At 42.6% G+C, this 26,771-nt stretch overlaps 2 protein-coding genes across 3 annotated transcripts in view; one reads left to right on the top strand and one right to left on the bottom strand.

The window, feature by feature from the left end:
- Nucleotides 1–16,155: 16,155 nt before the first annotated feature.
- Nucleotides 16,156–21,943, top strand: zgc:114119 (Mediator of RNA polymerase II transcription subunit 30-like). 2 transcript variants are annotated; one of them, XM_061741083.1, is made up of 4 exons: nt 16,156–16,643; nt 19,366–19,524; nt 19,642–19,731; nt 20,925–21,943. In XM_061741083.1, exons 1-4 carry the CDS (start codon nt 16,461–16,463, stop codon nt 21,015–21,017), a joined length of 525 nt encoding a protein of 174 aa, XP_061597067.1. In that variant the 5' UTR covers nt 16,156–16,460; the 3' UTR covers nt 21,018–21,943. The 2 variants fall into 2 exon arrangements, with proteins under 2 accessions (XP_061597067.1, XP_061597068.1); XM_061741084.1 differs by having other exon boundaries at nt 20,922–21,940.
- Nucleotides 21,944–24,793: 2,850 nt separating this feature from the next.
- The window catches only part of ext1c (exostoses (multiple) 1c), a 56,730-nt gene continuing 54,752 nt past the window's right edge, over nt 24,794–26,771 (bottom strand). Inside the window, exons 11-12 of the mRNA XM_061741082.1 lie at nt 26,049–26,220; nt 24,794–25,363 (exon numbers count right to left, since the gene is read on the bottom strand). Coding sequence (XP_061597066.1) covers nt 25,178–25,363; nt 26,049–26,220 — 358 coding nt within the window. The 3' untranslated portion in view covers nt 24,794–25,177. The remainder of the gene's footprint in view (nt 25,364–26,048; nt 26,221–26,771) is intronic.

The following is a 26,771-nucleotide window of genomic DNA, read 5'->3' as shown; positions in this document are numbered from 1 at the left end:
CATTAATGCACAGAGAATTAAATATTCGTCGGGAGATGGTTAGCAGACCGCGTAATACATGTATATTACATAGTCTCATTACAGGCAAAGCAATATATGTTAATCCTTTATTTGTTATAATTTTGATGATTGAATTGTTTATTGATTTCATAATATATTCTAATTTTTGGAGATTTTTTATTTGAGGTTTTCATAAACTGTGAGCCATAATCACCAAAATTATAACAAATACAGGCTTGAAATATCTCACTTTGTATGTAGTGGGAAATAATATTTGTTTCACCGTAAGTTGAATTTACCACGAATGAAGTTTTGCAATATATTAAAATTTTCCGACCTCCACCTGTATATTATTACATAAATAAATAAGAGCATAATATGTGTCTGTATTGGTTCAATACAGAACGCAACTTTTAGTTCACAATTACGGAACTGCGTCCGCAGTTATGCGGTCGATGTACCGGACCGTCGTGGTGAAGAGGGAGCTGAGTCGAAAGGCGAAGCTCTCGATTTACCGGTCAATCTACGCCCCTACCCTCACCTATGGTCATGAACTTTGGGTAGTGACCGAAAGGACAAGATCGCGGATACAAGCGGCCGAGATGAGTTTCCTCTGCAGGGTGGCTGGACGCTCCCTTAGAGATAGGGTGAGGAGTTGGGTCACCCGGGAGGAGCTCGGAGTCGAGCCGCTGCTCCTTCACATTGAGAGGAGTCAGCTGAGGTGGCTTGGGCATCTGTACCGGATGCCTCCTGGACGCCTCCCTAGGGAGGTGTTCCAGGCATGTCCCACCGGGAGGAGACCCCGGGGAAGACCCAGGACACGCTGGAGAGACTATGTCTCTCGGCTGGCCTGGGAACGCCTCGGACTCCCCTCGGAAGAGCTGGAGGAAGTGTCTGGGGTGAAGGAAGTCTGGGCATCCCTGCTGAGGCTGCTGCCCCCGCGACCCGGGAACGGATAAAGCGGAAGAAGATGAGTGAGTGAGTGAGAATTACGGAACAATTCCGTATTTCAAGGGACGGGTGGCAAGCCTACATAAACCTGTCCAAGCCATCAAGGAGTTCCACAGGATTGCAGGTGAATGATGTAGAGATCTGTTAAATTAATTTTATATTATATTCTGTGCTGCGGTGTTATTCTTTTTTCGAAAAACATGTTCAAATTCGCCGTATGCGCGCATTAAAATCTCTAATTCCATTCGGGTGAAAAAAGCAGACCTCCTCTTTCCCGTTGCCATGGTGAATCGTTGTATCAGGGCTCCATTGATGCTGGCTTTTTATAGTTGTGGTGCACGCGCTTAACTCCAGGTGAAACTAGAGTTGAGTAAATTAACTCAAATCCGCTGTTCTGGAACCGAAAACTCAGAGTTTCCGATCTCGGAGTAGATCAACTAAGAGTTCAGGATTAGACTCAGAGTTTCTTGAACCTGCTTTGGATGGATGGATGGATGGATGGATGGACTGCCCGAGCTGCGGATTTCTTGGCCTGCCGGTACCTATCTACTGTATCAGGAGTCTCACAGGCTAACATGCAGACGCTGCACCGATCTGTCTGTCAATCTCACGCTCAATCTTTCTCTCCGTCGTGAACAAGACCCCGATATATTTGAACTTCTCCACCTGAAGCAGGACTTCCACCCACCCGGAGAAGGCATGCCACCCTTTACCGATGGAGAACCATTACCTCGGTTTTGTAGGTGCTGATTCTCATCCCTGCCGCGTTGCACTCAGCTTCAAACCGGCCCAGCACATGCTGAAGGTCCCGGTCCGATTAAGCCAACAGGACAATGTCATCCGCAAAAAAGCAGAGACGACATCCAGTGGTTCCCAAACCGGATCCCCTCCGGCCCCTGGCTTTGCCCATAAATCCTGTCCGTAAAAATGATGAACAGAACCGGTGACAAAGGGCAGCCCTGCCGAAGTCTAATAAATCTATCCTCCCTTCTGCTGCAGCACATATTTGTGTAAAGGATGAACAACAGAGGTGACAAAACACATCCTTGTGGTGAACCAGTCGAGGAACACACTTGTTCATAGTGTTATTCACTCTCCCTCTCTGTGTTCTAGTTGATAAAAAATCTAAAATCCATCCCACAAGGTTAAGACTTAATATAAAATTTTCTAAAAGCCTCTCTATTAAAATGTGTGGTTGCATGGTATCAAAAGCGGATGAATAAAATCAACAAATAAAAGTCTAGCATGTGTTCCCTTCCCTTCAAGGTGTTTAAAAAGCAGATTTGTTAAAGTGACAGTGACATCTTCAGTGAATCATCTGCCTCCATCTAATCCTATCCTCTGCATCATCTTCTCTCACACCAACTGACATCATTTCCGCTCTCACTTCATCCCTATATCTCCTCTTTGGTCTTCCTGTCGACCTCCTTCATGGCAGTTCTAACGTAATCACCCCTCTACCAATGTGCTCACTACCCCTCATCTGTTTATGTTCAAACCATCTCAGTCTGGTCGCTCTGACTTTCTCTCCAAAACATCTAACGTGCTGTTCCTCAGATGTACTCATTCCTCGTCTATCCATCCTCAATATTTTAACCACTGCTACTTCCATCTCTGCCTCCTGTCTTTTCTTCAGGGCTCTTGTAAACTTTCCCGTTCATTCTTGCCGACAATCTTTTACACCCCTGACACTTTATTCCATCCTTTCCAACCTCCTTGCATACACTTCTCCTCTTTTCTACACAATCTTTTGAATGTAACTACTGTATGTTACTGTTGGCAAAGGCTCATCTCTGCCCTCAGTCTAACTTAAATTACTCCAGGGCAGCGAGAAGGGCATTGCAGTAATCAAGGTGGGATATAACTATGCTCTAACATCAAGACAGCTCCCACTCCCTTTCTATTGACATCTGATGAAATAGCTTGAATTTTGCTTCTAAGCTACAAGCTTTGTTACTTTTCACCCTGGTCTACTGAACACTCAGAACATCCACTGTTTAATAAGAGTTTCTGTGAATTTTCTGCTGAAGTCAAATCAAACATCTGGAGACAGTGTCTTGCCCACTGAGGAGGTTCAAACCAACAAAGTTTAAACTTACAGAGTATATATTTTTTTTCAAATATTCAGATGTTTATTAGTCATTTAACATTTGTACTGTTAGTTCAGCGCTAACTTCCGTTGTAATTCAGGAAACACTCTTGCTCATGTCTTTTGGAACCGGAACCTCAGATGGGTAATTTCAGCTGTTGGTACAGATATTTGTTATAAACTGCCTCTGAGCTGTGGATTGAAAAGGTGTGTTGCTCTCAGCCTCCTCATTGTTCTGCGTTGTGGAGTTTATCAGCGCTGTTCATCAGCACCGTTATCAGGGCTGTTAATATTTCCTGCTGCAGAAGTTTTCTATCAGATCAGCAATGATGATCCATTACAATCATCCTCATTTCTTCAGCGTGTCTCAGGGTAAAGGTTCTGATTTACGGACCTTGCCAGGTTTCCAGCATGACCTCCTGAAATGAACATCTAAACAAAGGAAACCTCAGTTACCCAAGAGCTTTCTTCTCCATAATAACCTCTCATGTCCCTGTTCATGTTCTCATTTGTCTAGCAGAAGCTTCTCTTCAAACTTCCCTTTTCTGCAACTGGCTGACGTGGTTATTCAGATTTCTGGACCTGCTTCCTTCTATGCCGCCTTCGGCGTTTCCTCCTGCAGACCGATGACATTTATGATTACAGCAATGTTTCCTCTCTAGGGGGTTTACTGCCTCGTTAATAGGAACAAGAGGGTATTGTTTCATGGTGTGAAGCTCTTTGGTCAGGTCTAACTGGTTCTGAGGATCCTGCTCTGATTCACCATGTACGATCTACTTCCGAGGCATGAATTAAAAGAGTTTTCCTCTAAATTCCTCCTGTAATTGCAGACTTTATGACTGCCGGTCCCTAGTGATTCCAACCTTGGCCCCTAGTCCTAAGCCTTGACATCAACTGGAGCTCCTGGTGACTGAAAATCGTCATTGACTATAACTGATACTGGAGGATAGAGGACTGATTCTGCTCCTGTTAGCATTTACCTGTTCTCCCCGAATCCCACAACAGAGTTCTGCCTTCATACAATAACTTTCAATTCAGACCAATCCACTTTAATTGTAGCCTACAGCCCCAATTCTTTCAGCATCATCTCAACTTCACACTGAAAGTTAACAGGTTCATTTCAGTCCAGTGAGATTCCAACTCAACCCACTATGGCTACGCTTAGCTAAGTTAGCTTGGCTGCACTTAGTTGGCTAAGCACACCTTCCTTAGCTAAACATGTCTAACTTAGCTGCCCTACTACTGGGTTCACTTGGGACTGGGAAAAGAAACTGCATCTGAGTCAGAAGTGCCACAGAGAGAGTGGTCCCTGAACTTGGTATTTTAGCTTGAAAACTGGAACAAGATCATGCTGTCTCCATCTGTTCATATAGCCATCCCTGTAGAGCACCAGTTTTCTCTTTTCCTGCTCACCCAGCTGGTCTTCAGCAGGATATAAATGAGACACACTTGTTCAAACGGAATTAGTCTCGTGAATTCGTAATTCCTACAATGTAATAATTGCTAGGAGGCCTGTTCTGGGTCTCTGGAGCACCTAGAGACAAGTTGTGTTGTAATATTTGTGTTCAGTACTTCTTAGTAGTTAGTTACCCAGCTATCTACCAACATATCTTGGTAATTATTAGCTAGTTATCTAAAAAACGTTACCCTATTTTGCGGATCATTGGGGACACCACATTAAAAGGAGCAACATCAATGAACGGGTCTATTTTCATACATAAGGGGCACAGGGTTATATTTGAATCCCTAACCCTACTGCTTTTGTAATTTCTTAATTTTTCTGTGAGGTGACCTCTGGTGTAAAAAGTTTTAATGATATTCGTGTTAAAGGGAACCTATTATGAAAAACAAGTTTTTTCTTGTTTTAACATATATAAAGTGGTCTCCCCTCACCCTGCCAACACAGAGAAGGAAGAAAGCAACCAAATTCTGCAGGGTCTGTTCACCCCGCCCGGAGGATCCTTCCAGTGTCATGTGACTTTTACGAGCCGTTCAGAATCTGCGCCTATCGTGACGTCACGATAGGCGGGAATCCTCCGGATTCCCAACACCAAGCTCCGCACCATGGGTGACCGGGCCTTCTGCTTAGTAGCGCTCCACTTAAGCCTGAATTATGGTTCTACATTAGACAAACGCAGATCCTACGCCGTTGCCGTGACGCCGTCGTGAACCCTTCGGACTTCTCCGTCACTCCATTTCGCCACTGTGCAATACCCCCCGAGAGCGCTAGTTGATACTTTGTTTAGCTTCCGTCTTTTCCGGTCACAGTGAATCAAAGAGATAAGGACAACTATTGTGCAAAAAACCAAAGAACCCCCCCCCCAAAAAAAGTCTCACACACATGAAGAAAGGAGCGCTGAAAGTTCACCACTGCTTCACGAACCGGAAGCAGAAATGCGTTGCTACCAAGCAAACCAATCACAGCCCTCTCGTTCTGCGTTGGGTCTGCGTCGCCTCGACGAGTAGTTACATTTTTTGGGAGGTGCACGTCAGGCTACGGCGTAGGCTACGGAGAGCCTCCCGTGCCTATTCCTCCCCAGGTTGCATCTACATGACGGTGAGAGCATCTTGATTTCATTTCATTAATGCAATATTATAAACAGCTGTTAAATATGTGAATAGTCTATGCATTCAGTCAATCTGCAATTATCCATTACGTTAAACATCTTTCTTTTGCTCAAGTAGCCCATATTGCATTTTATTTTTTCATCTATTTTTAAATATGTACTTATATTCATCATATGATTGCACTTAGAGGTGGGCACTAACGAAGTACAAATACTTTGTTTCAGTATCTAAGTCGATTTTTCAGTTATCTGTACTTTACTTGAGTATTTATTTTTCTGAAGACCACTTTTACTCCTTATATCTAAATACAAAATGTTGTACTTTCATCATCAAAACAGGCCAGTTACTTTTTCCAACCTCCACAGATGAAGACCTCACATGAAAGAGGTCACCAACTAGAGAGAGAAATCAAGTGAGTGTACGGTTATGATAGAGGGAAAATCTGCAACAAATCAACAATCGAGTAGATTTGGAAAAGCAAGACGTTCCCCATCCGTGGCCATATTGAAAAGAGCTGTTTGATGTTGTTGGCTCCAAGAAGGATTCAGGGCTATAGTCAAGGGGCAACTTTATAAAAGAGCCTCCGTTAAGACTTTTGCTCACATGTCTGGGTAAAGTTTGACAACCTATTTTTTTTGTTAGAACAAATCTATAGAAGGAATTTTAGGGGTGTTGTCATCTTGAATTTTTTTGCTGGTTACCACTAGAGGCCCTAGAATATTCAAATTCTCAATTCAGGCATATGGTCAGTTTTGGTCAACCTGTACAATTTGTATGCATAATTGTCAAGATTAAAACATTGTATATCTAAGGAAATTGATAAAACAATACTAAAAAAGCCTTTATGAATCATATTGTAATATTTTAGCCAATATTGGATCCAAAATATCACTTTTTTATAGATGTTTTTGAAACAGAATTTCATAGAAAATGTGTTTATTCACACTAAACAACAGAAAACATCTTAATATATGTGGGTCCAGTAGCTGGTCTCCTTGTTTGAGAGAGGGGGGAGCATGTCAACTCGCTGGTTAATGAAAGACATGATATCTCTCGAACTGGTCAACAAGTTTATCACATCATGATCCCGTTTGACTCTTGATGGAAGACAGTGTTTATTGGTATCTTCACCATCCTCATCCTCATGTGTCAGTCCAAAGAGTGATCTTGTATCCTCTGCCAGGGAAGCATGTTCATTGTAGGTGATGGACCAGCGATTTCTCGCACTCTCATTTCTTGTGATGCCCACCAGTCCTCCAGCAACTTTTCCTGTTTTGTTGATGGGTTCAAGGCGAAGGTCAAAAGGCATCCCATTGAAGCTATGCTTGGTTTCTTTGGCAACAAAATCACCATCTAGAAATCCCTGGTAGACCTCTGGTGCTGTGTTTGCTAGATGTTCCATGTCTGCAATGAATACAGTACCCCATCTTGTGTAATGAGTGTGATCATAAGCAGCGAACCAGGACATCATGCTCTTGAATGGTGACATGTATAGCTTCCAATCTCCACACCTAAGTGCCCGTGTGAATGCCAGGAGAATAGACACAAGCTCCATGTATTGTCTCCAGAAGGTGAAGGTTGGCTTGTCTTCATTGGCCTTGTCAAACTCTGCAATGAGATTCTGAACCTTACCGACTTCCAGCAAAAGCTCCTCATACCATGCTGCAGCTGTTTCAACATCCCCATTTCTTACATGTGCTCTGATGAGCTCAGCTCCAAGCACCCCCTGGTGATTGTGTATTCATTGTCTTCCACCCATTGGAGAAAGCTTGGCCACAAGATCTTCTTTTTTTTGATAATTTTATTTATTGAGCATTAATAGCACAGCACATGGATACTGATACAAAAAGGTTCACAATGCTCATTTTTATATTTTAACACCCCTGCCCTCCCATCCCCTGAACAGGTTGGACACCTAACCAACAGAATTGTAAAATTGAATGAAAAAATAAATAAAAAAAAAAATAAAATAAAACAGACCAATTATGAATATAGCAAGTCAACATGCACATAAGCACATATACACACACATACAGGTGGCTGCTATGCGATATCTAAGTGGGCACAGTTCTAAGTTTGCTCATGTACAGTAACACCGGATCCCAGACAGAGAAAAACTTGTCCTTGGACCCCCCGAGAGTATATTTGATCTTTTCCAACTGTATGAAATGTGTCAGATCGCTAAACCATAGCGACACTTTGGGTGGATTTTTTGACTTCCAGTGCAATAGTATTCTTCTTCTTGCAAGCAGCGTTGTAAATGCAATAATATTTCTATAGCTTTTCTTTAATGTTGTATGTCTAACACTTGTGGTACCAAATATGGCCATAGCAGCATCGGGTTGAAGATCAATATTCAGTGCTTTTGATAACGTTTTAAAGATGGTGGACCAGTAATTTACCAGGGCAGGACACAACCAGAACATGTGTGTTAAATCAGCAGGAGTGTTTTGACACCTGTCACACCTCGCATCTGTGTTAGGATATATTTTAGCCAATCTTGCTTTGGAAAAATGCATGCGATGTAGGATCTTGAACTGTATTACGTTTAATTTGGCACAGGAGGTGCTGTCATTAACTCTTAATAGAGCGCTTTCCCAAGTGTCCTCCTGCAAGTCCTCCCCTAATTCATTCTCCCAATCTGCCCTGATTTTCGTTAGGGTTGCGTTTTTAAAGGAGGTTATATTGTCACTTATTCTTGAGATTAGTTTTTTAGGATTGAACGGGGATTTCAACAGATCATCTAAACCAGAGGGCGATGTTATATGTGGAAAGTTGGGGTCTTGATGCTGAACGAAATGGCGAACTTGAAAATAACGAAATAAGCTAGACCGAGGTAGGCCAAATTTGCGTGAGAAATCATCAAAACTTGCAAAAACACGATTTATGTACATATCCTTAAAATTATAAATGCCTTGTCTCTGCCATAGAGCAAATCCAGAGTCTAACCTAGCTGGAGGGAAAAGGTGATTGTTGTGAATGGGACTTAGATGGAGAAGGTTTTTAAACCCAAAGCTCCGTCTAAGTTGAACCCAGATTTTTAAAGTGTTTTTAACTACAGGATTGCTAGTGTAATGAGAGATAGAGAGGGGAAGGCTGGAGGTAACCAGGGCTGCGAGGGAGGAAGAAATGCAAGATGAGGCTTCAGAGCGGCACCAGTCTGTGTCAGGAGTATGAAGCCAGTGCATAATTTTTTGAACATTAGAGGCCCAATAATAATGACAAAAATTAGGAAGAGCTAAGCCACCCTGACATTTAGGTCTCTGTAACAGCTCTAACCGCACCCTAGGATTCTTTCCGTCCCATATAAATGAAATTAAAGTCTTATCAATGGATTTAAAAAAAGATTTAGGAAGATACAGTGGGATACATTGGAACAGGTAAAGAAACCGAGGGAGCACATTCATTTTGATGCAGTTCACTTTACCTGCTAAGGATAGGTGAAGTAGACGCCACTTCTTCAGGTCCAGTTTGACTTTCTCAAATAGCGGATTGAAGTTTTTTTGATAAAGACTCTGCATATCCCTTGTAATATTAATGCCCAAGTATTTAAAGCCATTTTTAGACATTTGAAACGGTAAAACACCGTCCTGAATGTGAAGAGCCAAGTCATTAACAGGGTAGCATTCACTCTTATTTAAGTTCAGTTTGTACCCTGAAAAAGCACCAAATCTCCTCAGTGCACAAATAATATGGGGAGCACAAGAGACAGGGTCAGATGCATAAATTAACAAATCATCCGCATAGAGAGATACTCTTTGCTCCCTCCCCCCCCTATGGATTCCAGTAATTGTTGGCAAAGTTTTGAGTGTAATAGACAAGGGCTCTATGGCCAAAGCGAACAGCAATGGGCTGATTGGACAGCCCTGACGGGTCCCCCTTGATAGCTGGAAATACTGTGAGCGCTTACCATTCGTAATTACAGAGGCTTTGGGTGATGTATATAACAGTTTAATCCATGAGATGAAATTAGGGCCATATCCGAATTTCTTCAAACATGTAAATAAGTATCGCAATTCCACCCTGTCAAAAGCTTTCTGTGCGTCCAGCGCAATGACCACTTCAGGAACAGCACTGGACGCAGGGGAGTGGATAACATTCAACAGCCGACGAATATTTGTAAACGAGTGCCGGCCTAAAATGAAACCGGTCTGGTCAGCTGATATCACATCCTGCATTGTTGTTTCTAGGCGTAAGGCGAGGGCTTTGGCCAGGATCTTCACATCACAGTTTAGGAGGGAGATGGGACGATATGAGCCGCAGTCTGTGGAATCTTTACCTGGCTTTAGCAGGAGGGAGATTGATGCCTCAGTCAAAGTCTGCGGAAGTGAGCCACGGGTCAAAGAGTCATTAAACATATCCAGTAAGAGTTTTGATAGTTTGTCAGAGAACTTTTTAAAGAACTCTATGGGGTACCCATCAGGGCCTGGTGATTTATTGTTCTGCATTGCCTTCATTGCATTCACGATTTCTGTAAGACTCAATGGAAGCTCCGTTCCGGTTCTATGAATTGCTGTAACAGAAGGAGCGTGAAGGTTATCAAAAAAAAGTTCCATGTCAGAGTCGTCATTTGTCATCTCTGATGTATACAGGATTGAATAAAATGAGGTGAATGTTTCTTTAATTTCTTCTGGGTCAATGGTTAATTCCCCATCATTCTTCCGAATCTGTAGGATTTGTTGAGAGGCCGAGCGGCACTTAAGTTGGTGTGATAGTAAACGTCCAGCTTTGTCGCCATGTTCATAGACATACCCTCGTGCTTTTAAAAGGAGACGTCCTGTCTTTTCAGCAGATAGCAAATTATATTGCATTTGAAGGTCCAGCTTCCTTTTGTAGATCTCAGGGGAGGGAGAGACAGAGTACTGAGCATCAACCATAGATATTGCCTTAATAAGCTCCTCTTGTTTTAGTCTGTTATTCTTATTTATTTTAGCCGAATATGATATTATCTCACCCCTGAGTACTGCTTTTAGTGTCTCCCACAGGAGAGAAGGAGAAATGTCATCCTTTTGGTTGAATTCAATGAAATCATCTATTTTTTGCGATATAATTTGGCAAAAGCTCTCATCAGTCAGGAGGTGTCTGTCTAATTTCCAGGAGGACTGTTCAAATTGATAAGGAGGAAATGCAAGGTCTAATAATACAGGGGCATGATCTGACTCTACTATAGATGAATATTCAACTTTTTTAACAAATGATAGAAGGTTCCGGTCAATGAAAAAATAATCTATTCTACTATACGAGTGATGTACATTGGAAAAGAAAGAAAATGATTTGCTCTGTGGGAATAAAAAACGCCAGGGGTCAACACCTCCTATTTGGTCCATAAACGCTGATAATAGCTTGGCTTTTTTAGAAATATTCGTAGAGGTAGAATTGGAGCGATCAAGCGCTGGGTTTATCACACAATTTAAATCTCCACCAAAAATCAGTTGTCGTGAGTTCAAATCTGGAATTAATGACATGATTTTACTCATGAATTTATCATCATCCCAGTTCGGGGCATAAATATTAACTAGAACCACAGGCTTATGGTGGAGGAGTCCTGATACCATCACAAATCGCCCCCGTGGATCCGAGATAACAGTGGTTGCATTAAACTGAATTTTTTTATGCATCAATATGGCTGTCCCACAAGTTTTAGAATTAAGGTTGGAATGGAATATATTCCCCACCCATCCTTTTTTAAGTCTGACCTGATCCTTTATCTGTAGATGGGTTTCCTGGAGAAATGCAATATCACACTTTAAATACTTAAGGTGATTGAATACCCTGGCTCTTTTAACAGGCCCGTTTAAACCCTTCACATTCCAACTAATGAATCGCATAGCAGCCACCCTTGCATTAATGTCATTTACCATGTTTAATTAAAGAAAATAAACTGAACAGAAAGGTAAGTAATGTAAAAGTACAGCCGTGATCATGTTTAAGTGCACAGTTTGGTCCTTTTCTTCTCTTAAAGAGATAAGTATATGTTTCAAGAATGTGGCGGTGTCCCTTTTCCCAACCCTATCTAAGAACAAAAACAAAACTAAAACTAAGCCTATACCTGTCACTCTCTCTGAGGCAAGCTGCAGGCTAAACACTATTCCAAACAACTTCTGGTATAACATTTCCTTACTACCTCTGCCTTGCGAGGCTCCCAGTTTCTATAATAAACTATATAATAAACCACTTAACACCACAATATAAACAAAAGAGATGGTTGAGCAGTACAGCAACTATCAAAAGTAAATGTGAGCGCATATGAAAACGCATGCAACCTCAACATCACAGTAAAAAATTAAAAAGAAAAAAAATAAATAAATAAAAAAAAAAAGAAAACAATATTTAAGTATTTTTCTTTCCTTTTTCAATGATACAGCATCATATTGATCAGTCCACCCATACCATAACTGTCCATACCTCGGGTCCGCCAGCCGCGGGTTGACAGTATGTCAGAGAGACGGGCACGGCCGCCGTCCAGATCAGGTGATGAACCGTTGCCAGGCAACGCAGCCCAAGCCGTGATATTCAGTCTTATTTTTTACCGAACCTCCGGTCGAAAAACTTCTGAGCTTCATCAGAGGAGTCGAAGGTAAACACGTCGTCCCCGCACATCACTCGCAGCCGGGCCGGGTAGAGCAGGTGGAAACGGACATCCCTCTGATACAGAGCCTGCTTCACGCTGTTAAACGCGGCTCTCTTCTTGGCCAGAGCTGCGCTGACATCCTGATAAATCCTCACGGTGGCACCCTGGTATTTGAGCTCATGATTCCTGGCCCAACGCAGCGCGGCTTCTTTCTGCTGGAACCTGGAGAAGCAGACCAGGAACGGGCGGGGGGAAGATCTCTGCGCGGCTCTGAAGGTCGGGGTCCGGTGGGCTCGCTCCAGTTCAGGCGGGGAGGAAAAAACATCAGGACCCATCATGTCCATCAGAACTTCTGACATGAACTTTACGGGATCTTTGCTGACTTCACTGCCTTCAGGGATGTTCAGTATGCGGAGATTAGCTCTCCGTGAGCGGTTCTCCAGGTCGTCGCACCGGTCCAGGAGAGCCTGGTTCTGGCTCTGCAGCAGTTTGATGTCGGACTCTGCCGCTGTTAGCCGCTCAAAGTTGTCCCCGGCTACAGACTCGACGGAGGTAAGACGGCTCTGGAACGAGGACACTGTTGACTGTAGTGAGTCCAGAGAAGCTTGTATTGGTCTAACAGCATCTTGAATCAGAGTAGAAACGTCCTCCTTGAGTGATGTTCTCTGTTTAGCGAACTCAGCAGACAGTTGGTCCATAGTTAACACCGCAGCCGCGGCTGCAGGTGCAGGTGCAGCAGCGCTGGCTCCAGCCGCTGTCGGAGGATCTTTAGCTGCGAAGGCTGCTAGCTTACCCGCCGCACGTGTGGACGGGGTTTGCGAGTTAATAGCTGAATTTGCTTGCTTTGGCTTGCTCATCTCTGGGACAAAGTGGTCAGATTGATTTTACCTTGTAAATTACGTCGAGATTCAAGATAAAAAATGGTTCAAAAAGGAAGGTAATAGAAAATTAACCGGGAGCCTTCGCTCGTGCGTCCTCTCCCTACATGTCACAACCGGAAGCCCCGGCCACAAGATCTTCTAAAGTGGTTCAAAGACAAGTTTGTGTGCACGGGCTATGCGGTTCCATCCCTTTCCCATCATGAAATTATCTGCTGTGTTCTTCCCAAACACACCGCTTTCCTCAAGGATGTCTCTCAGCCCTGAATCAGCAACATGATGGCCAATGACCTTTGCAAAGTTCATTTGCACGTCAAAGCCACCCAAGAGGATCTCCATGTTCTCACACTCCTTTTGATGGTGCCACTGAAGCATCTTTGCTTTACAATAAAGCTGCTCATCAAATGTTATGACTGTGTACTTTTGGCCTAGGTTGTCGGTCATGTTATGGCAGTTTTTTAATACTGTCCAAAGTGTATCATAGTCATGCGCTGGAGAATTAATCATTGGCATCATTCCGTTCAGTCAAGCCAGAAAGTGAAGCCCTGAAAAGCAGAGCTCTAGCTAGCTTGCCTTGCTAGCTTGCCTAGCTACCTAGCTGCTTCAATTAGCATAACATCCCATTACTAGTTAGAATGCAAAAAAAAAGATGCTTATTATGTGTGCGTTCAAAACGCCTATAAAAAAGTCATATTATTTAACCAATATTGGACAAAATATAGCAATACAGTTAAAAAAAAAATCAATTAATGTTTTATCCATTTCCCTAAATATAAAATCTTGAACATTGAAGATTTTGCATATAAACTGTACATTTTGACCATTATTGTGACCATATGCATGAATTGAGTATTTGAATGTTACAGCGCCTCCAGTGGTCATCAGCAAAAAAATCCAAGATGACAACACCCCTATTATTCCTCCTAGGGGTTCCTTCTAACAAAGAAATAAGGTTGTCAAACTTTACCCAGAAGCGTGAGCATAGTTATCAATCTTAGGGTTTGCCCCCTGACTACTAATGCTGTGTGGCCTGTACAAACTTAAAATCCACAAACTTCTGGTGTACAAGAATTTGCTCTGTAATCTGAAAAAAACCCATACTGTAATGTTTAAGTGTATTTTCAGTTGTTCTTATTAGCTTATCTATCAATTCAATTCAATTAAATCTATGTATACAGTATAGCGTCTATTACACAGAAGATGATCCCCGAGCAATTATTACATAAACATAACATAACACTGGCAGGTAAAAAAAGGAAGGAAAAAAACTTGAACGCACCTGATTCTTCTGCATAAACAGCTGTACAACATGTACCGGTACATATTTTTGTAAACAATTATCATTTTATGGAAGTTGTTTTACAACTTCAGCAATGCCTTGGGACTTCTGGTCAGTTCAGTCTGGATTATTTTTAACTGTAGCAAACTAAATCAGTCTATTTATTTTTTGGGTGTAATATTTTTTGTTTTACCTCGTTATCGAAAGATGTGTTTTTCATTGATGACAAAAAATAACTTTTACTTTTTCACTGAAATAGACTGTACTTCCTTACTTTCATTAGAAGGTGAATCAATACTTCTCGAGCTAAACGCAGTTGCTGGCCAGCTCTCTGCGGTGCGATTAACCCCAATCTTCAGATAAAACTAGTTTGTTGAGGAAAAAATATTAACTCTATTTGTAGCTGCAGTGGAAAAAAAATAATCCCACGAGGAAAACAAAAATATTGCTCACGCCTCGGAGTCTCTTCCGCATAATATATAAATATAATATAATAATAATATATAATATAATATAATATAATATATAAAACCCTTCTCGGATTGGTCCCTGCTTACCTATGTACATATCTCCATAGAAGCCAAAGCCATTATGGCCTACGCTCACATGATGCTTTGCACTTCATTATTCCGCGTGTTTGCACTGAGCTGGGAAAAAGAGCTTTTAAATTCGCTGCCCCCTTTGCTTGGAACACCTTTCAGAAAGACTTTAAACTGACGGACCTGATATCCTTCAATGCCTTTGGTTTGGTCTTGAAGGACCTAGAGCATTGGACAGTGTCTCTGTACCTGATGGTAGTTATGTCTTTCTCAACATCTGCACTTTATATGGTTGATGTGATTACCTACTGTTAACTGGCTGTGACCTCCTATGCATCTGCACTTTATAAGAAGTGTTTTTATCATTTTATTTTTACTTTGTTCCTCTGGTATTGTTTTGTATTCTGTCTTTTAACCTTGTTATTTTATTTGTTTTGACGTGCGCTGCTGCCTTCCTGGCCAGGTCACCCTTGTGAAAGAGATCCTTGATCTCAATGGGCTACTACCTGGTTAAATAAAGGTTAAAAAAATAAATAAAAAAATATAGCGGTCAAAAAAAAAGAAAAGAAAAAAGTAAGAGAAATACAAAACATGTACTGTATGTTGTACTATTATATTAATTTATTAAAACACATTATAAGATTATAGCAGTGGTTCTCAAATGGGGGTACGCGTTCCCCTGGGGGTACGTGAAGGCACTCCAGGGGGTACGTGAGATTTTAAAATATACATAGCCTATATTTAAAAAGTAGCATCCATGCAAAAATACTTTAAAAATAAATATTTCATAAATAATTGAGGAAAATATAAGTCTAAATTCATAAAATGAATTTTATCTTCAGGAGTAGGCTATTCAACTTATTATCCTAAAACCCCAGAGTATCCCCCACACCAGGCTGGCTCCACCTAACCTGTCAATCACCTGGCTTCACCTGTCAATCACTTGGACCAACGATGGAGTCGTGGTTGAAGCGTAGCAGCAATATTTTTATGTTTAATAAATCAGTTACTGATGGCACAGTGCTCTGTTTTAGGTCTTTTTTTAACAACCAACAGTGCTTTGCACTGGTTAGGGGATACTTGGCTGAAAAAATATTTCACAGGGGGTACATCACTGAAAAAAGGTTGAGGACCACTGGATTATATGATATATATAGTCTGATATCAGGTATCGGAGCCAGATGGATATCAAACAAACTTCTCTCGTTTCTGTCTCCATCTAGTGGCGGAAAACACTAACTGCTCCCCCCGGTCCCGGAAGTGACGCAACGAGAAGGCGGCAAGCTTTGTGATAGAAACGAGCGGAAGCGTGTCGGTCGTGTTTGGCTTGAGGTAACAAAGAAAGACACGTTTTATCGCAGTGTTTTCTGCAGAGCAATCGTTTCCGGAGCCAGAGGACCAGAAAGAAGCCGTCGGTGTTGGTGAGGCGCGGCTGCTTGTCGAGAAGAAGCTTCATCCCCTCAAAGCTGCGGCTTCTTCTTGGGGTTTTGTAAGGTGATTACGTCACCTGCCGCGCTCTGGGTTGTCGGCGACGTCACCCGGCTGTTGCTGCCTTGCTCCTGCCCCCTCTCTCCCTCTCTCTCCGATGGCCGCCCCGCTCCCCCCGAAGCCGGGCTTGGCCGCCGCGGCCCCGGCCCCGGTTGCGGTCCCGCCGCAGGGCGCCCTGCGGGAGATCTCCCCGGTGTTCCTGTGCAGGATCGGGCAGGAGACCGTGCAGGACATCGTCACCCGCACCATGGAGATCTTTCAGATCGCCCGCGCCACGCAGGTATCACTGATGCAAATATTGAGCTTGGTCTACTTAAAAGAAATAAGTCAACTTTTTGCATGAGATTAATTTGTAGATCAAGAAAGACTAGTCTTTGTATACAGTACTTAATTTTTTTTGTATGTAAATAATACATTTTGCAAGTACAGTCAACTTAATTGTGATAAGTTTACTTTATTTATCAAAATTAAGTTGACTTTACTTGCAAATGAATTTTGCACATACTAAAAATTAAGTAGTTTTATACAAAGACTAGTCTTTGGGCCAATCCCAATGTTCACCCTACTTTCTACCACTAGCCCTCACCCACTACCACTAGCTGTGCAATACCCCCCGAGCAAATACTGCTTGAAAAAATACTGCTTGGAAAAAATGCACAATGTCTTGTTTTTTGAACAAATGCAAATTAAGTAAAAAAACTAAATGTATTCATGTAAAGCAACAACATTAATTTATTCAATTCATATATGTGTGTGAATGAGAAGAAGATAAGATAATCCTTTATTTCTCCCTCAATGGGGTAACTCGCATTGTTCAGCAGCAGTACACTTAACACACACATGCAGGGGAGGGGTAAAAAAATATATAATTACAGAACATAAACAGTATATACAGTACATTGCAATGGAAATAAAGTAGTGCGAAAGACACAAAACAGTGCAAAAAAGCAGGTAGAATGTGTGTGAGATAGACAGACAGATATTGCACATCTTGTTATTGTTATTATTGCACGTGTTATTGCCCGTTAACTACTGAGAGCAGGCCTGCTTGTAGAGTCTGATGGCAGCGGGGAGGAAGGATCTGCGATGCCTCAGTGATACATCGCGGGTGACGAAGCCGGTCGCTGATGGAGCTCTCCAGTGCTCTGACAGTCTCATGAAGGGGGTAGGAGACATTGTCCATGATGGATGACAGTTTAGCCACTATCCTCCTCACCACCTCCACAGGATGGAGACTGCAGGAGAGAGCAAGTACTACTACAGTACAGGACAGAGCCGGCTTTCCTCACCACCTTGTCCAGTCTCTTCCTCTCTGCTGCAGTGATGCTGCTGCTCCAGCAGACCATGAAAGATGGCTGACGACACCACAGAGTCATAAAAGGTCCTCAGGAGTGGTGGAAGAGTGAGGTTACAGGGAGGAGAGATAGAGAAGGTGGAGGATTTTAAGTACTTTGGGTCAACAGTTCAGAGCAATGGAGAGTGTGGAAAAGAGGTGAAGAAACATGTGCAGGCGGGAAGGAGCGGGTGGAGAAAAGTGTGATGTGTGATAAAAGAGTATCTGCTAAAATGAAAGGAAAGGTGTACAAAACTGTGGTGAGACCAGCGATTTTGTTTGGTCTAGAGAGACAGTGTCACTGAGGAAAAGACAGGAGGCGGAGCTGGAGGTAGCAGAGATGAAGATGCTGAGGTTCTCTGGGAGTAACCACACTGGATAGGATCAGGAATGAGGACATCAGAGGGACAGCACATGTTAGAGGCTTCGGAGATAAAGGCAGGGAGGCCAGACTGAAATGGTTGGAACATGTCCAGAGGAGAGATAAATTTTGAATTGCGAGGCAGGAGAACCAGAGGAACCAACGAGGAGGTTTATAGATGTAGTGAAAGAGGACATGAAGGTAGTTGGGGTCAGAGAAGAGGATGCAGAAGGAGAAGCCGAAAGGAGAAGAAGTAACTCCTAAAATACTGAAACGAAGTCTGAATGTGAGTAAAACCAGAATCCCGGGAATTGTGAAGCTACTAAAGCAGCATTTTATTTATGAATAACATACATGTCAGAAGTTTAACGTGAGAATTTGAACCTTTTTAATATTGTTTGATTTTTGATGTGAGCAGCACATCTGCTAAAAGCTTGGACAGACAAAGTTACCAGTTCAGTCTGGAGGAACATGTGTATCAGACTAGGTGAATTACCAAGGCCATAGTTAAGATCATGGACCTATTCATTTCTAGAGATGCACCGAGCGATCGGCAACCGATCGGTATCGGCCGATAATGCCCCTATCGGTTTTGATCGGCGTTCTCAAAATAATGGCACTTTTCCACTAGTACCTACTCGGCTCTATTAAGCTCAACTCAACTCGGCCTGGTTTCTTTTCCATAACAATACAGCCGAAGTAGGAGGGTTGGAGCGAAGCTGCTGTGACATATTTGATTGTGTGATCTAAACGAAGAAGACATGGAGGAGATGATAAATGTGCTGCTGGGTCTGTGACTTGTGTTCAATATCAAGTTAAAAAGTGAGAGTGAGAGAAGCTTCAAGCGGCGATGCTTTTTAATTTTTTTTAGTTCGTCTCGGCGCTGCTGAAAAGTCAGTTGGGAGCTGCGAGCAGCTATGAAGTGACAGAGCTCCTGGTAGATCTTGTCGTTCCTTATCGCCCGTTTACATCCCTTTTTAATTCTCTCTCCAGCCACCAGGTTTATGAGCATCTGCACCTCAGAGTTGGATCAGAAACAGACTTTTTCGCTGCCGTTGCTGGTCGAATAAAATGAACAAGAAGCCGCCGTCAGAGTCGCTCTTTTACTGATTTCCGCCTCCTGACTCAGACGTCTGACTCCAACCCCCCGACCAATCGTGGCCTGTAGTGTGATGATGTCAGATACAGCCGACTCAGCCGCTTTGAACCTCTGCAGAATAGATACAGAAAAAGTATTTTTGGGCTGAGTAGGTACTAGTGTAAAAGCGTCATTACTCAGAGTCCGGTCCGTTGTTGTCCTTTATCCAGCTTCCCAACGGAGTCAACCAGAGCCACGCTGTGTACCAGGACCGCTTCGGGAAGCTGCAGGAGCACCTGCGGCAGCTGGCTCTGCTCTTCCGGAAGCTTCGGCTGCTGTATGAGCGTTGTGTGGAGATGACCTCGGATGTGCAGGAGGCACCAGCGGAGGTCAGTGAGCAGCCGGCATTCCCGCCCTTCTCCAATCGGCTGATGTGTCCCTGATGGGGACGGTTTTGATCAGACTAGCCGGTCTGGTAGATGATTGTGGTTCTGGTCTGTGTTCAGCTGCTGCCATTTGTTGGAGAGGAGCTGGTTACTGTCAGAGTGGAGCCCTGCAGCCCTGCTGTCAACCAGGAGAGGCAGGAGGTTCTGGAGGTGGGTTTTGGTTAATCTTATCTACGGCTGCAGCTATCAAATATTTTAGTAATCGAGTATTCTACTGAAAATTACATTGATTAATCGAGTAATCGGATAAAACATCTTTTTATTTAGTTAAAAAGCAATTATAAATATACATAAGATGTTAGATGTTAATTGACATTACTAAGACTAAATTATATAATACAGTAGGTTCATGGCTGTGCATTTAAAAACCCTGAACTTACACCAGTTGACCAAATTCACTGCCTTCACTCAAAAAACTAAGGATCTTACCAAGAATTGTTCTTATTTCTAACCTAAAAATGCCATTACACCTGATAACACACATTACTTAAAAGGTTAGGTGTTTTTCCCACGTGTTTCAATTGAACTTTCATTTGTGTCAAGCAAATTTTACGTTCTAGTTAAGTTAAAGTTAAAGTCTTGATAAGTGTTCAGTGTTGAAAATAACATTCTGAGACCTGCTGTATTGGAGCACATTAGGCACCAGAACTACTTGATGTTTTATCCATCAATGACTACAGAGCTAAAATTGACAACTACCCAGTTAGCTTTATCACGTTTTTATTTTTCCCCCTAATCACTCTACAGCTCTGTGTTTTTACAGATTAAATGCGTTAGCCGCATCGACAGTCGTCATAATTAATAGAAACCTCGCCCTCCACAGGGCTAACGTTATGTTAGCAAGGTACCGTAACTTTATTCTCATTAATAAGCGCTACGTTAACTTAATTTGACCGTGTCTCGGGTGACGGTCCTCCGCTCTCGGAGTAAACAGGGTGTTGGGTGGAGAAGCTGCAGCATTGAGGACGTACTGTTGTGTATCAGCGCTGTCTCACAGTGATACATGCAACAGTGTTGCCTTGGTGTCCAGCTTGAAATGCTCCCACACTTTGGTTTTAACTAAAAGAAAAGGCAGAAAATGTCAAAACCTATCCGCCGCCTCTTTCTTCTTCCTTTACGTGCGTGGCGTCAGCACGTTGTGCCGCATTAAACGTAGTCCGGGTGAAATACCCTTCTTTGAGCTGCAAAATTAAACGATTCCTCAAGGCAGAGAAAATTCCTCGACCATTTTTTGTAATTGAATTACTCGAATTATTCGAGGAATCGCTTCAGCCCTAATCTCATCCCAGATGGTTGTCATTTCTGGCATCTTATATTTATTCTCTCATGTTCCACGACAGAAGATACGCCAGAAGAATCAGGAGATGAAGGTTCTGATGGACCAGATGAGGAACCTGCTATGGGACGTCAACGCCATGCTGACGCTCAGGAAGTGAACTTGACCAGCCTGAGGGTCAGAGGAGGGGGAGCCCGGACCTCAACCTCCATCTCTGACCTTCCCAGATATCCTCTCGACCCAGAGGAGGCGGAACTCCTCCTGTTGGACGTGGACTTTGTTTTGCTTGATATAAGCTGTTGAGACGTCCAACATGGCAGCTGCTGCATGACTGTTCTTTCAGGGCAGTATTCAGTTTCTATGGTCATGACAGGTACAGGTGAATCTGAGCAGGTGACGGTCCAGGACATGATGATGTTCCAATATCGCAGGTTCAATCATGGCAGCTACGTGTCTCAGGTGTTTCCACAGAATTGTGTGTCTTAATATCATTCCTGAGTGGGAGACCCGTCCACCCAGAGGTGGCGGAGGTGAGCCGGACGCTCCTTTTCTTTTTAGTGTTTTGGAACTTGAAGTTTGTAAACTGTTGTTATGGCATCCCAGATCTCTATATTTCATTTTAAATACATTTTTCTAAATTAATTAAACATTTGCAATGTTGTTTTTTCCCCCCACTGTAAAGTGTCTGACCCACAGTTCACCCTCTACTGACCACCAGGGTCTGGATGCAACAGTGAGTTAATCTCCAATGAGCTCAGTGTTAAAATGTCCAACTTTTAAAATAGAAATAAACATATTTACAGTCTAGTTTAGAAGCAGGTTTGTCACCATAGTTAGAGTTCACATCCATGACAGCTGTGTGGGATGATTTAAATGTACCTCATCAGCTAAACTAATACACAAAATAACATGTCATCACTTCAGCTTTGTAAATTAAGACCTTAAGGACATAATACTTGTTTTGATGAGAATGTGTCTTCTGCAGTTAACGGTACCTGCAGAGCTCTGAGACCAATCCTGGGCTGGTCTGGAAGGAGTGCGTGAAATATAAGAAAAATAATGGGAGAAAAAACCAAACGTTTTATCTAAATTTTATCAAAACTATTATACAGGACTGTCTCAGAAAATTTTAATATTGTGATTTTCTGTAATGCAATTACAAAAACAAATGTTATACATTCTGGATTCATTATACATCAACTGAAATATTGCAATCCTTTTATTATTTTAATATTGCTGATCATGGCTTACAGTTTAAGAAAACTCAAATATCCTATCTCAAAAAATGTGAATATTCTGGGAATCTTAATCTTAAACTGTAAACCATAATCAGCAATATTAAAATAATAAAAGGCTTGCAATATTTCAGTTGATTTGTAATGAATTCAGAATGTATGACATTTTTATTTTTTTTAATTGCATTACAGAAAATAAAGGACTTTATCACAATATTCAAATTTTCTGAGACAGTCCTGTATAATAAATAATTTAAGAAAATAGAAGTGGGTAAATCTATACTCATCAGACCACATGACCTTCATCCATTGGTGCAGAGTCCAATCTTTTATGTTCCCTAGGAAATCCCTGGCTGGACCACAGTGGTCTATTTTTGCCCCCCCATGTAAAATATTCTAGATTCGCCACTGATGGAGATGGGTCTAAATACAGCCGTTCATTACTTAGATTCAACCTGCTTCTCTCTGTACGTAGACCGGCTCACTCATCAAATCCTTCATTTAGTGCTGATGTACGGCATTGAGAGTGAACACTTTACGTGTTTTCCTCACAACTCTGTTTCAACTCTGTTTGATAACATTTTAGTTTAAGTTACTTAATTACACAACATGTGAGGAAATATTCATAGTAGTCATCCATCAGATGACGCTGTTATCTAAATTCACAAAAGTGATGTAGTAGATTAAATCAACCAGATGGCTGCAGAAAATATTTATTTACATGTGACCTGGTATAAATAAATTATGTTAAAGGATGAAATAGATGGGTTATGTGTACCATAACCACCTGCGAATATTCTCTCTTGGGGTTATAGTTACTGAGAGAAAACACCAACAACTTCTTCCTCCAAGCTGCATTCCTCTGCTCCGTCAGAACAGGACATCTGCCACATTTACGTTTCCTGCAGTTTTAGAGTTTTCACACTCCTTTACCGTCCCTGAACCTCCACCGATGAAATGACGCAGAGAGCGATGTTACCTTTGTTTGGATAACAGCCTTGTGCTGAATACGCTTATTTGCATAAAGCCTATGACATAAGGCCTGTGTTGAAAAAAAAAAAAAATAGATTTTCCGATCCTAAATGGATTCTCATATTAATTCCTAAAAATCAATTTGTATGTCTAAAGATCGATTTCTTTTTTTTTTTTGTTTTGTTATTACATTACAACTTTTGGTATTTTTTTGTTTATGCCCAAAAAGGGAATGTTTTGTTGGACACAAGAATAACTGGTCCCATGTTTTCCCCTTTAAATATGTTTAAAAACGGTGCACGGTGGCGCAGCTGGTAGTGCAGCGGTCTCACAAGAAGGTCCTGGGTTCGATTCCCGCCGGGGGACGCTGTGGGTGCTGAAGTGCTTGTTAGTTCCCCCATGACTTCAGTGCCCACACCCTGGGTGGGGTTGGCGAAAGGATCTTTCTGTGTGGAGGTTGCATGTTCTCCCCGTGTTCTCACAAAAACATGCACACAGTCCTGGGCTATACATGCCCCCTCTGGCCAACCGGGGCGCCAGATGGGGTGGGGAGGATCCGGCCGGAATAACGTGATCCTTCCACGCGCTACGTTCGGCCGGAGAAACCCCACCCTGTCTGGTGAAAAGATGCGGCCTGCTCACTCCTCAGGTTAAGGAGGAGACCTGAGCTCAGTGCAGGGCCCTCCCGGGGTTGGTAGAGGATGGTAATGCCCAGGACTGTCACTTAGGTAGGAGCACGGGGTGGTAAAAATGGGAAAAAAAACGGGATAAAAATTGAAAAAAAAAAAAAAAATGTTTAAAGGCATGAAAACATTAAAGCAGGGGTGTCGGACTCCAGTCCTCGAGGGCCGGTGTCCCTGCAGGTTTTAGATGTTTCCCTGCTTCATTGCACCATGATACAAGTGACTGTGTCATCAACAGAACTATCCAGACTTTGATGACAAGCTGGTGACGATGATTAATTAGAATCAGGTGTGTTAAAGCAGGGAAACATCTAAAACATGCAGGACACCGGCCCTCTGTGGATTCAGTTTGACACCTGTGCATTAAAGTTTTCAGTTGCATAAATTGTATATATTTCATTACTTTATATACTGTCTTGGGGTTACATTTGCATAAAATGCAAAAACCAAATTTTCAAAAATTAAAAACTGAAATAGACCGAAAAAGGAAAAAATTAAAACTGAATGTGGGGAAAAAATAAAACCAATTTCATACGTCTCTGTTTGCTGCCCTGGATCTGTTTGATAATTCTGCCACACGATGTTTCTGAAAGCAGTTCTATCAGCATTCTAGGAGGTGATTGGTCCTTACAGCATCATTAGCTGCCAATACTTGCTGTTGAATCTCAATATAATACTAGTATTAATATGTTGCATAAATACACATAATTCATGCAACAGCTCAAAAAAATGTTTTAATAACACTAACCCAAATCGATATTCGGATTGAATCAAATCTTGATAATGGATTCTGAATCTTAAGAATTGGACTAAAATTGATTCTTGACATTTGAATCGATCCACAGCCCTATATGACATGCTGCCCAGATGTGCTGCCTTCCCAAGATCCCTTGTGCAGGGGATAAACAAGCGTGTGATGCGAGCGATTACCCGCCGATACAGGACACCAGCGCATTGTGCTGCAGGACAGGTCCTGTCAACTGCCATGATGGCTTCTCTCATAGCCAGTATCTGAATCAGAGACACAGGAGAGGGCACGTGAACTCAATCGGGGGAAAAAACTCAGTAGCATTTAGAAACCGTTTTATTAGTTTTACATTTAGAGTTTTGAAGTGAAATGATATGTTTCTTTGGAAACAGTCTCTGGACAGTAATGCTTGGAGCAAAGTCCTTGTGATACTTCTGGAGCTGTCTGTGACCTCACAGGATCTCCTTCAAGGCCTCCTTCATGCTTAGATTCAGCTCAGACTCCTTTCAAGTGGTTCCAGAACCTGTAACTTCCTCATCATTGGTCTTGAGTCCTGAACAGATCCCCAGAGACTGCCCATGTGGCAAATGGACCGTTCCAGGACGTCCTCCACTAACCGGTCCATTTGTGCATCCAGAGGGCCATGGGGCGACATTTCCCTCGCACTCCCATTCTGCTAACATTAGACACGCTCCAAGTCTTTGTACTTCTTACGGAAGACGGACACCTGATCTTTGAAGAGCACCGGGTCCAGACGGAACTGCGAGTGGACCAGAGGCATGTAGCCGAACCAGTTGGCGAAGGTGTTGACGCACTCCTGCCTCTGGTTGAAGTGTTCCGAGTTGGTCCAGGGGGCGCTCCTCGTTCCCTGGTGGAGAGGACGAGACACTGGGTCAGCAGAGACTCTGCCATAGCTGCCAACCGTTCCGTATTTATAAACTACAGTACGCGTCCCGTATTGAGCTGAAAAGGGACGCACTTTGTCCCGTATTACTATGAGAGTCAAAAAATAGTCATAAAATGGCATTGAGCTGTTGAGTTCATAAGTTATTTTTTTCTGTTTTACTACAAATGTAGCCTACAGTCATGGCCTTTGAGGCACAAATATGTTAGCAAGTTTTCTACAGACTTTCTGTTTGCACTTTTGTTATTGCACTAAAAATGTGCACTATTACAGAATGGATGTTCTGCTTTCTTTCTATTGTTTTATATTCATTTATACAATTTTAAGTTAAGCAGGACAGGTTTCTGTTTAAGAGAGATACTTATTTTATTCAGTTCATTTTGTTATTTTGTATTAAAGTGAATTGCTGGATAATAATTTGTGTTCATGGCATTCAAAAATATGCATCTAATTCAATTCAGGTTCGAGTCAAATAGTTAAAAAAATCGTTTCACTCACAAAAAAAAGGGGTAAAAAAAATTCACTACACCAGGAAGGGTGAAGGCAATCGGGTCGGCCGGCCGATGAGGTGTTATTTATTTTTCAGGGAGTTGGCAACCCTACTCTGGCGTCAACCCCCATCAGAGAGACCCGGGCGGGTGATTCCTACCTGTGGACCCGGCAGCTCCTTGTACTGCTTCCTCTGAGCCACTTTGATTGGCGGCAGGTGAGTGACAGCAGAGACTAAGAAGTTCATCAAGATGTCCTCGCAGTTGGAGGTCCGGTCCACCAGGGTCCGCAGAGACTGGGGCAGGTAGTGGGAGAACAGGTGATGGTAGTACCTGCAGGGCACAAGCAGCTTTTTATTATCCAAAGCTAAGCTCGGTTCGATTAATAATAATAATAATGGATTTAACTTGTAACGCACTTTCCATTCAATGAATCTCAAAGTGCTACACTTAGATCATTATTCATTCATACACATTCTCTCCAGTGGTGGTAGCTACAATTTGTAGCCACAGCTGCCCTGGGGCAGACTGACAGAAGCGTGGCTGCCATTCCGCGCCAAACGGCCCCTCCGACCACCACCAACATTCATACACATTCACACGGGGCAAGCTGGGTAAGGTGTCTTGCCCAAGGACACTACGACAGCAACTGGGATAGAGTGGGATTCGAACCTCCGACCTTCTGATCATTGGACGACCCGCTCTACCACCTGAGCTACTGCCGCCCCATTCTCTCGGAGGGTTTCAGCTCCTTCCGGCCGCCTGCCTTAAAGGAGCTTGAGGCTCCTTTTAAGAAATGAGACTCTCTAGCGCCACCCTTCACCACGACGGCCGTTGGGGGTACTGCAGCCAACAGTGAAGCCGGCACGGGAGAACGGGGAGAA

This window comes from Cololabis saira, chromosome 15 (assembly GCF_033807715.1).
Source record: "Cololabis saira isolate AMF1-May2022 chromosome 15, fColSai1.1, whole genome shotgun sequence".
Classification (NCBI taxonomy): domain Eukaryota; kingdom Metazoa; phylum Chordata; class Actinopteri; order Beloniformes; family Belonidae; genus Cololabis; species Cololabis saira.
This window is presented reverse-complemented; position numbering and strand designations above follow the sequence as displayed.